This window comes from Lampetra fluviatilis, chromosome 1 (genome assembly GCF_964198595.1).
Source record: "Lampetra fluviatilis chromosome 1, kcLamFluv1.1, whole genome shotgun sequence".
In the NCBI taxonomy this organism is placed as follows: Eukaryota; Metazoa; Chordata; class Hyperoartia; order Petromyzontiformes; family Petromyzontidae; genus Lampetra; species Lampetra fluviatilis.
In genome coordinates, this window is record NC_136275.1 from 20,316,037 (window position 1) to 20,328,111 (window position 12,075).

A 12,075-nucleotide genomic window follows, 5' to 3' on the forward strand; every position below is an offset into this window, starting at 1 on the left:
GTTTGATTATTTCATAAACGGGCCACACCCTGACTCAGTGAAATGGAAACTAGCCGGTGTATTGCTTTGGCTAAACAAACACGGCTAGGATACATTGATCAGTTCGAAAGGGAACCATTGGTTCAAATGATTTTCATTTTAGCCGGGCAGTGTCGCACAGCTGCGACCCAATGCTCTGGAGGCCAGTACTGGCGGATCACGCAAATTTGTAAAAACTCCCCACGATGGGCTGGGTGGTGGCCGGGAGATTACAGCACAGTACGTGCATGCATCTGTGTGGAGCATTGGGTGTCGTCCTCTCACATGCGTGAGTTTTCTCTAGGCGTTCCCATTAATTAGTTGCTTGGCACTCATTAATGGAACCTGGCCAAACATGGCAATGCAGACCGCTCATCACGGACGGTGTTGCTACTCAGGCTTTTTTAAATAAAGGGCATTACTGATGCAATATTTAATGTCTGTCATTGCACAAACACTCTGCCTGTTATTTGTATGACTAATCACAATTCCCAGCGCCTTACCAATCAACCCCCCACCCCATCCTCTGACAATTTCATGAATCCTCACAATTCACCGCCGCACTTCGATGCACAAATGGGTTATTTTTTGTTCCCCCGTAGGGAATGCAGTCACCTCCAGTGGCTAGAGGGGGAAGATGTGAACTCTTTACATATGGCGCAACAATTCAAAGCATGTAGGATGAGCTTAGGAATTAGCATTGAGGAATTGATGCATCGTTACTGCACACCATGAACCGCATTCACTGCACAAACTATGGCAGATGCGGATGATACCTGAAGCACAAATGGAAATTTAAAACTCTCCAGTGTGCGACTGTGGCCATCCAGAACAAGACTACACAACTTATAACGACGCAATGCCCGATCCACAAATATGAAGGAGACATCACAGCGATACCCCTGATGTGGTTATCTGGCTTGACCACCTGAATGTGAGATTGTCGTTCTTGCTCTGCATCTACATCAGCCGTACAAAAGAAGAAGGCTGTCCTAGTACTTCACACCGGGTGGGCTTGCTACTTTGAGGCTTACCTCAGGCGAGAGGGGGGCTCTATCACCATCTAGTGGTATTTGAGAGCATGCACAACATTTATCTTCTTGGTTCTTTCGGTAAAGTCACGTAGAATGGAAATAATAAAATAATAAAAATAAAACATAATAAAATAAATTCTCACGACGTTTCGGCCACAACGCAAGCAGCCGAGAACAGGTCTGTCGGAAAGACAGCTGTCTTTCCGACAGACCTGTTCTCCACCTGAGGACGGCTGCTTGCGTTGTGGCCGAAACGTCGTGAGAATCTATTTTCATAATCAACGTTTTTGGGTTTAGATCGCGTTATTTATAAATGTGTCGTAACCCTCCACCACCCGACACGGCCAATCAGTAAAAAAGTGTCACGTTGACAAAGGACAAATAGTTCACTGCTTTAGCCCACCGGTGTGTTGAAGCGTGAAACCACAACATTTATAAATTTTTTTGTTGTTGTGGTTTCACGCTTCAACACACCGGTGGGCTAAAGCAGTGAACTATTTGTCCTTTGTCAACGTGACACTTTTTTACTGATTGGCCGTGTCGGGTGGTGGAGGGTTACGACACATTTATAAATAACGCGATCTAAACCCAAAAACGTTGATTATTAATAATATTGGTCGCGAAAGCCTACGTGTTAAACATAATTTATTTTATTATTGCGTTGTGGCCGAAACGTCGTGAGAATTGTTTTATTATGTTTTATTTTTATTATTTTATTACTTCCCTTCTACGTGACTTTACCGAAAGAACCAAGAAGATGAATCCCTGCAGTCACGAAAGCTTTAAATCGAAAAATTATTTTATTATGTTTTAGTTTTATTATTTTATTATTTCCATTCTACGTGACTTTACCGAAAGAACCAAGAAGATGAATCCCTGCAGTCACGAAAGCTTTAAATCGAAATGCACAACATTTGTTTCGTACAAAATAAATACACTACCCCCCCGCCCCCTCCGATTATCTCAATCATTTAGAAAAAATGTAAGCAATTATGGGAAATTATAACCCTGCAATGCATCAATGCACTCATGACAGGTCAGTGCAACTTGCCCGTTGATGCGCGCGCGTGTACGATACACACCGGATCTGATTAAAAACGGGCAAAGGGGTCGTACGAATGAATTCTAATTTTCATTCCAAATTTTTTTTGCACGTTTGTGTGTGTGTGTGTGGTTAAGGTTGACTAGTGGGGATCGGTAGTATGCCGAGTTCGATTCCATGCCCACGGCCAACACCAGTGACGATTATGTGAACTGGTCCTGGGCCTCCCCTTGGTCGACTCAGCCTCAAATGAGTACCCGGTGAGGTGTGTAAACATCGCCACTGCGGAGACAATGGCGGCTAGGCGTGGTGCTGGCTACCTACCTACCTCCTCGTTTGCCGAATTGGGAATTGGTTAATCTGGTGGGAAGGGGACAAGATCAATTCAGATATCATTCACCACTAAACTAAAAAACGATTAAACTATTCTTCTTGGTTCTTTCGGTAAAGTCACGTAGAAGGCCGGAACGTCGTGAGAATTGTATTTTATTATGTTTTATTGTTATTATTTTATTATTTCCCTTCTACGTGACTTTACCGAAATAACCAAGAAAATGAATCCCTGCAGTCACGAAAGCTTTAAATCGATATTAAACTATTTTTATTTTACCAGGCAAGGCCCACTACACTATAGAGTAGCTCTTTTTCAGAAGCAACCTGACCACAAATGATAGCTCGACGAAGTGGCTTATCGTGTGGAAGTTTGCAGCAGCAAATAATCTAAACGCATGTTTCTAAATGTGGAGGGGAAAACCGGAGGACCCAGGGAAAAAATCTGCGTGACGGTGGCGAGATGTTATTTATGTCGCATGGAATAGAGGAGGTTGTGGGTTAAATCCCAACCCTGACACCTGTATATTTAGAGCTAGCATGTTCCTCCGTAGTTGTGTGGATTTTTTCTTTGGGTCCACCGGGTTTTCCCTCCACATTTAGAAACACGCGTTTAGATTATTTGCTGCTATAAAATTCCACGCGAAAAGCCACTTCGTTGAGCTATCATTTCTGGGCAGGTCGCTTCTGAAATAAGCTAATAACTCAGTGGGATTTACCTGGTAAGATCAAACATTATTTCGTTATATTCGTATATTTTTAAGTGATTTGTTTACCTTTCCTATACTATACACTTCTATCGTGTTTTTGTACTGTTTGTTGTTGTAACATTCTGACCCGCCCCTTCTGGACATCTATGAAAAAGAGCTTTATAGCTAATCGGATTCCTCCATTATAAATAAACATTTTTTATTCCCATTCAGGATAGCGCTATTTAGTTTATTTTGCCTCGTACAATGTTTGAATGTGGATGAGGGTGGCCTAATTTTTGCAGTCAATTCTATGCATTTGTAATAAGAGCCTATGTCCGGCTCACGTGGTGATCGGCTCTGCCGGTCCTGCTTTACAGCCAATGGGGGGAGAGCCTGGGAGCATGGCCCTGGCGTGATCGAGGGGTGCCAGCTAGGGTGATTGGTTCTGCTGGTTTTGGCCTCAGCCAATGGGAAGACAAGTCAGGGGCGTGGTCCCGGGAGTTGATGGGGAATCTAGAAGATCCGGCGCAGGCTACCAAGGATTGGCTGGAGCGTACCACGTGACCCAGGCATTAAATAAGGGGAGAGATGAACGACACGTGGTCAGACGAAGAACGAAGGAAGAGATGGGCCACGCGCGAGCGGGGCTCCGAGTGCCACGTGGCGGTGCATCTCTTGTGGTCTGTCTGCCCACTTCCCGTTGCCTGCCAGCAGCGGGGAGTACTTGTGAACTGGAATAAATAAAAGGACCGATTCCACAAGTCGTCTCCAAGAGTATTATTACACATTTATTGTGTAATGCTGCGTGGGTCGCACAGCATTAGCATGCGCTCCCGCGCGCTGCCTGCCAGACAGGCAATTCTGAGCATGGGGCGCACGTGCAGCTGGTGCGTTGGATCCCATTAGAAATCTACAGAGATGCTGTACAACCAAATTCAGATTTTTGACTCTGGTGTTTTCTGTGTCAGGCGCATTACATACTGTCTTGTGTTTTTTTTTGGTAAAGACAACGATTGGACTTGTACGAGTCTGTAGTTGTGTAAATGCTTCGTCGAGGTGGAGCGGTTACGTGGTGGAACCGGGCCACGTGAGTTTGATAATGGGAAATGGCTAACATGACTGGCTAGGAATATTCTATTTGGACCCCGGGGCAACCTTCACCGACCCACACGTGGATGAAGTGCAGTCAGACGACCCCCGAGACTGATAAAAAGGCTGATAATTACCCTTTAAATATATGTATTTAAAGCACATACGTACTCCCAAAATACATCGCGCTTTGTGAGAATGAGCTGTTCAGATCCCCTGCATCATTGTGCACGTGAAGGACTGAGTCTACATTTAGAAAGTTTACATGTTTAAAGTTTACATTTTCTTTCCGGCCTCTCGCTCTCCTCCTCACGTCCAAACCATCTCCTTCACTCCTCTCTCTCACCTGCGTGTTCACGTTCGTCACCGTGGCGTGCGCGATGACAATCACCACCACCACCACGTGACTTTTCTTTCGTGTTGTGCACGCTGCATTTAGCGCCACAGCGCGTGGATTTATAGCGTTCATTCGTTTGTTTGCTGGCGACTGTGTATTTCATATCGGAATCGCCTCCAGTGCTATTGCTGCTGGCGGCAATAAAAGTTGTTTAAAAGTCAAGTCTCTCTCACCTGTTTCCTCTGCCGTCAACCTAAGGTGTCACCTATTTTTATTTTTGTCTAGCCGCTGAACAAAGACGGTCACCGCATCGAGCGCTTTCAGATGCGCTACTGCGGCCGTCTGGAATGCTCTTCCTTCCAATATAATGAAGCCACTGTAGGGATGCACTTTTAAATATAGATTGAAAACGATATATTTTTAGTTTGTTGTCCTTCCCCCACAGCTCCGATTAATTATCATGGTTCGCTACGTACGGTGCGAAAGAAGTTCAACATACCTTTGACTTTTCCCTCAGTTTTTTCACCCACATCACCGCTACAACTCGCATCTGTCGCTTTCATCAGGAAAATCCGCCCTTCTCATTTAAATTTCTGCTGTCAAACCCCTGGTTCATTATTTGATCTTCACCCCTCTGCACTACTGCAATTATCTTCTACTCGGTCTCCCTGCCTCTCTTATCACTTCCCTCCAACAAATTCAAAATGCTTCTACACCAGTTATTTTCAATCTTCCCTTTAATTCTCACACTTCGCCTCTCCTCCCCCTTCAACTCCATTGGCTTCCCAGTTACTACACCGCTGTTTTTTCAAATACCTGACGCTAGCCTTCCAGTTTCTGAACGGCCTTGCCCCACCTCATCTTGCCTCTCTCATCTCCTTACAATCTCCTCTTCGTTCCCAATCGTAGAGGAGTTGTACACCCCTAGCTGCCACTGCAATTCAGTGGCCTAAAATACGATGTTTCGCTCCGGATGATCGCTGCAAAGTATGATCTGTGTTTTGATTTAGTGTGCTGATCTTAAAGGTGCATTGACAAATGTTGACACTCCGATTGATGCTCCTGCTGTTGTGGAGTGACTCATGCAGCCAGCTATGGCTGCAGAGTTTGGTAATACATGTTGTTTATGTCGTTTATTGTGAAAATTCGGTCACAGTTCCTATGATCACTGTTCCATTGCTTTTATGGCTTTATTTTGGTGATTTTTGAAAAGTTTTTCGGTTTGGCCATGTTTGTTTGTTGTAGTACAGAGTTAGACTGATGGCCTTAATCTAAGTTGTCTTGTGGTTGTTGTTGTTTGACTTGCATCCCACTGGGATTATTGCACACAGTGTTGGTGTACGGGGCTTTTTCTGCAATATTTTGCTGTCTTTTCTTGGATTTTCTGTTTGCACATAGTCACTTTAAGATGTTTTCTTGTTCATGTTTTTTTTTGTTTGTTGCGGTTGCACCCGATTCAAGAGCCGAATGGCTCACAGGGCTATACCTAATAAATGAAACTTGAAACTTGAAATCGTCGGCCTGTCTCTTTCCGTCCCTCCTTCTCGCTGTGCCCAATCCCATTGTTTCGGTCCTTCTCCCTCCTTGCACCCCTCCACTGGAATTAACTTCACCTGAACATGAAAGCAGTCCCCCTCCTTAACCGCCTCCCATTCCTCTCCTAAAGCCTCACCTCTTCTCTATTGCCCATTCTCTTCCTTCCAGTCGCCCCTCCAGACCTTCCCGTCCCTCCCCTGGCCATTCGTGATCCCTAAGCACCACTCTATTGCTCTCGTTCATTCCTCAACCATTGTAGCACGCGCCTGTCACGTACATCATTCCGTGCTGTCATCGCCTTGTAAGGTATGTCGAGCGCCTTGAGTGAAAGTACTCTATGTATATATACAATTAGACAATTAGAAAGGAGTCAACTTGAGCATGTATGTATGTTGAACTTCTTTCGTACTGTACGTAGCCAACCGTGCTAATTGGAAGTGTGGGGGAAGGACAACAAACAAAAAACATAAATGAATTCGAAAGAAATGAGTTTTCAATCTAGATGATTTTAAAGTATACAGCTTCAGTGGCTTTCTAATATTAGGAGGAAGAGCGTTTCAGGCAGCAACCATCTTTGTTCGATGGCTAGACAAAAGTCGCTGCTGCGAAGATGACCGGAGTTCGCGTGATGGTTTACAGTCCTTGACGATATCAGCAAGGTATTTTGGTTCATTTGCGGCAAGCACTTACGAAAATATTCGTTCAGCGAACGGATGCCAACGCAGCTCGAAGAGCACTGGACGGGCACGGTCGGAGTTTGCATGATGGCGCACGAGTAAACGCGTACAATGATGTTACACACCTGCTCCATAACTCCTAACGCTATTGTTGTGTTGTGCGTCGCGTGTGTGCGGCAGAAACAGTGGTGGTGTCGCGGTGGCGGCTCACAGTGCGCATCCAGGAAGGTGAGGACGTCCCCGCGAGCCTTACGTGAACCCAGCAGCCGCGCGGCCGTTAAGCCGCGGCGCGGCTGCTGGCGCAACACGCGCACCAGACCGCCCAGGTGAGAGACATGTTCCTCCAGCCGCGCGCCCAGGTGCTCTGCCACACACGCATGAGCACGGAGGCACACAACAGCAGCAGCATGGTGATAATCACCGTCGTCACGATGAATAACCATCGCCAATATCATTGTCATCATCATAAGATGAAATCAATATCAATGTATGTCCATCATTGTTTGCGATTTATCATAAACTAAAACTGAACTACGTTTTTTTAACAGGTAAGGCCCACTGAGCTATATAGCTCGTTTTAAGAAGTGACCTGGCCACAAATTTTTGCTCAACGAAGTGGCTTATCATCATGTGGAAATGTATAAATGCCAAATACTCTGAACGCGTGTTGATTCTAAATGTGGATGGAAAAACAGATTACCAGGAGAAAAATCCACGCGACCACGGGAGAACATGCAAACCCCAAATATACAGGTGTCATGGTCGGGATCGAACCAACGACCTCATATATACCAGGCGAGGTAGTTAACATCTCTCCACCGTGGCTATCTGCATCATCATTTGCATCACTATGCCAGATCAGTAACATAATATTAGCAAATTAATCATCAAGTTGATGTTTTTCTTTTATCAACATCAATCGATTCTCACTTTCACAATAAATGCATCGAATTGTGTCTCTGAAAATGTTTTGCAGGCCTTTTTAAATCCACTGCCGGATGAAGGTCTACTCAAGCCAAGCCTGTTATATGGGTTTCTTTTTACCATACTTCACGGATTGGTGAAGGAGGTGCCAGGACCGGTTCAAACTGTCACTCGCTGCGGATACTCGGTATGCTGGGTTCAAAGCACAGCACGCTAACTAATGTGCCAACACTCCCGTAAGATGATTTATGACTGTAGTACATGACATGCAAATGATATGGTGTCATTACATTTAGGATAACGGAGTGGACAAAATGTTACAACGAGACGGATTAAATAAAAAACGAACACGTGTGAAATAAAATAAATATAAAATGAACGTGATTTTATAAACAAATCGCAACCCAAACATCAATTCATTAAATGACAGGGCGTGGTGAATCTTTACAATCAGAGATTCATTTCATCCGTGCTTGTCTGGATCAGCGGGCCAGAAATTATTTCCACCCCCGGCATACCACATCCAAAATACCTCCTGCTATGGCTGCGATTGCTCTTCACGTGCCACCTCCGAGTTTACCGACGACCCATGAAGTATTCAGTGAGTAAATAACTACATGAACTATTTTTTTATTTTATCAGGAAAGGCCCACTGAGCTGTATAACTCTTTTTCAGAAGTGACCTGGCACACAAATGACAGCCCAATATTAGCGTGGACATTTTTTATTTTATCAGCCAAACTCTTCTTCTTGGTTCTTTCGGTAAAGTCACGTAGAAGGGAAATAATAAAATAATGAAAATAAAACATCATAAAATAATTCTAACGACGTTATTATTTTATTATTTCCCTTCTACGTGACTTTACCGAAAGAACCAAGAAGATGAATCCCTGCAGTCACAAAACCTTGAAATCGAAATTTAACCGCCTCTACGGGGAGGGATTCCACATAACTTTGAGATCCTTCAACAAACTCCCAGATAAGAAGGCTCAGCTAATCGAGTAAGAAAAAAGTATGAAAAAAAAGTGAGAATTTTATTTTATTATGTTTAATTTCTATTATTTTATTATTTCCCATCCACGTGACTTTACCGAAAGAACCAAGAAGATGAATCCCTGCAGTCACGAAAGCTTTAAATCGAAATTCAGCCAAATTCTCTCAACGCACGTCGATTCTAAACGCGGAGGGCGAAAAAACCGTAAGGGACCCAGAGGAAACGAAGCCGCGGTGGCCACCCGGCACGCGCCCGACGCTGCCACCTTCCGTGCTGGCATCGTCCACCAGCAGCAGCTCGACGAGCAGCAGCGCGGGTGCCGTGTGGAGCACGCTGTACACGGTCCGCAGCAGCGTGCTCCACGCCTCATTGTGGAACACCACGATCACGCTCGTCGTGGGCAGCGGCGGCGTCCGCGGGAATCTCTGCTGCACGCACCTGGCCATGGAGGGGGCATAGAAGGAGGAGGAGGGTAGATGACTGTGGATTTTGTGGTACCAACTTTGAGCATGGACTTTTGTAATACTGCGCCAGTGGTGAACTGTCCCCCACTCATGGAATATGAGGCATGAGCGCAGGGGTCGGCGAACTGCGGCTTCAGAGCCGCATGCGACTCTTTAAGGACTGCTTCGTGAAGTTATTTATTAAGGACTCGCCGTCACGTATTCACCACACAGTGCATTGCGGCTCTTGAAATGTGTTTTTTACTGAATTAAAAAGAATGACTCTTCTTGTTGTTTCTGTTGTCGACCCCTGGACTCGCGAGAAGAAAACAGCAATCACCATTGTCTGCTCTAGACAAGTGATATACAGCAGAGGCTGCATGTAAGCACACTTCTTGGGACCAAGGCAAAGTGTGTTTATATCTGAAGAAGTGTGCTTGTATCAGAAGTTGCCCTTTAACACCCCCCACCAGTGTAATGTAAGCACGTGTTGCTCGTGTCAGAGACGTGCTTTTATGAGGTGTGCTTATATCCAGCGTCTACTGTATATGTGCCAAACGCCAGAAATATTTGGCAGACTCCATTGTCGCATGTGAGGGCGGTATGTGTGTATGGTGAATTTCTTTCGCACCGTAAGTACCCAACCGTGCTAATCGGAGGTGCGGGGAAAGACAACTAAACATAGAAAGCAATTCTAAAGAAATTAGTTTTCAATCTACATTTAAAAGTGCATAGCCACGGTGGCTTCCAAACATCAGAATGGAAGAGCGCTCAAGACGCCTGCAGAAGCGTATCTGAAAGCGCGCGATGCGGTAATCGTCTTTGTTCGATGGCTAGCCAAAAGCCGCTGCGAGAATGACTGGAGTTCGGGGGCGAGGTGTTAACTACCTCGCCTGGTATGCAGGAGATCGTGGGTTCTATCCCAACCCTGAAGCCTGCGGTATATTTGGAGTTTGCATGTGTCTCTCCCCTTGGTCGCGTGAATGTTTCTCTGGGTCCTCCGGTTTTTCCCTCCACATTTAGAATCAATATTCGTTAAGAGTATTTGGCTGCTATAAATTCCCACGTGATAAGCCACTTCGATAAGCTATCATTTGTGGCCAGGTCTCTTCTAAGAAACAGCTATGTATCTCTCTGTGGGCCTCACCTGGTCAAATGAAACATAGTTGAGTATAAAACTCGTTTAAGTTTACCGATTTCACCGACCATTTGCAAATCACAAAGGCTTGCTTTCTGTGATGAAAACTCATCAGTTTAACACGTAGGCTGTCACCTGATGAGGCTGGTTGTAATTACTAGTGAAACGTCGTACTCGAATTGTACATGTTGTGAGTTTACTCTCCAACACAAAACCGGTGTGCTGGTACGGGTACCCGTTCCCTACCCGTACCCTACCCGAAATGAGTGACAAACGGTTATTCACCAGTGACTCACGGCCTACCCATACCCGGCCGCACCAGGGTCGCAAACGGCTACCCGTACCCGTACCCGGCCCGGGTATGGGTAGCCGGGTATCGGGTAGGGTACGGGTATCGGGTACCTGGTTGCGACCTCTGATACTGACTCACAGATGGACAAAAGAAGCGAAACGTGATTTCGTATTATAGACAGATAATCAAAGGGCAGAGGAAGAAGGCCTTCGAAGCCCCGCGACGCAACCATAAACCCGCCCCTGAAGTCTCACTCGGGCGGACGCGTGTCGGGCCCCAGGTCCCTGTGGAGGGAGATGCGGTCGCTGACGAACACGTTGAAGCAGTGCTTGGCAAAGCCTCGCTCCTTCTCGTCCAGCTCGTCGGGCGACAGTGCCCCGAGCCGGACAGCGGCCCCGCGGGCGCCGGGCGCCAGCGGATCCTGCGAGGGCCTCCCCAGGTGAGGCTTCAGCTCGTCGGGGCCGTAGTGGTCAGAGCGGCTGCAGGGCTGAGAGCTCCTCGCTTTGTTCGCCTGCTCGTCGTCCGGAGGCAAGAAAGAGAGAAACCAGCGCCGGCGATCACGCACGGGTCATTCGCAGTGGACGTGTAAAAGGTCACAAAGCCATGTGGAGCAGGGCCTCTCCAATTGTGCGGTATGTCGGGAAAACCGAAACTAATTCAATAATGCGACGCTCAAAGATAAAGGTGCAGATCTGCATTTGCTCGCTCGCTTGCAGCCCTTTGTCGGATGAATGCCTCCCTATGTTGTGCAGGTCACGCCGGATTTTTGACCATACTTCACCACGCTGGTCAGTGTATGTTGGTAAATAGGGACTCAACAACTGGTACAGATGTATGTGTGTTCAACTTCTTTCACACCGTATGTGGCCAATCGTGCTAATCGGAGGTGCGGAGGAAGGAAAACAAACTAAACGCAAAAAGCAGTTGGAAAGAAATGTGTTTTTTCAATCTAGATTCTAAAATGCCTAGCTCTAGTGGTTTCCTAATATCGAAATGAAGAACGTTCCAGACGGCCGCAGAAGTGCATCGGAAAGACTTCACTGGCCACTGATATTAGCCGTGGCCGGGAGTTGAACCCAGGCGGCCGTGTTGGTAGACAAGTCCTAACCACTGCACGACCACTGCACCCCACCGGCTCACGTCAATGCGCAAGCTTTACAACCATCTCACTGTTTCATGCCAACGTAGGGTACGCGTTCGTCAGGTTATTTCGTGATGAACAAAAATAAATAATATTTAAAAATACTTTTTTTAAACACGCTTTAATGAAATATACCGTACTCGAAATGGCAGAACTCCACGACTCTAGGAAGTGGCCCCAAAGCTTGTGATAACGTAAGGGGCAGTGGTGATTTACAGCCAACGTGAGTTGACGTGGACAATTAGACCCAAGCCGAAACACAACGTATAAAAACGAATGTATTTTTTTTCATATAGAATATAGTATTGTCATCAGTGTGCCATAAGTACAGTATGCCAAGTTTGCAGTCGACACCAAATAGATAAGTGGGTTAAAATTGAGTTACAAG

At 45.9% G+C, this 12,075-nt stretch overlaps 1 protein-coding gene across 3 annotated transcripts in view; it reads right to left on the minus strand.

The window, feature by feature from the left end:
• LOC144933830 (polypeptide N-acetylgalactosaminyltransferase 3-like) overlaps positions 1-12,075 on the minus strand; it is a 33,352-nt gene that overhangs the window by 13,827 nt on the left and 7,450 nt on the right. For all 3 annotated transcript variants that reach the window (XM_078859035.1, XM_078859029.1, XM_078859044.1), the window contains 3 exons: positions 10,801-11,057; positions 8,939-9,111; positions 6,967-7,119 (listed from right to left, as the gene is read on the minus strand). In XM_078859035.1, coding sequence (XP_078715161.1) covers positions 6,967-7,119; positions 8,939-9,111; positions 10,801-11,057 — 583 coding nt within the window. The remainder of the gene's footprint in view (positions 1-6,966; positions 7,120-8,938; positions 9,112-10,800; positions 11,058-12,075) is intronic.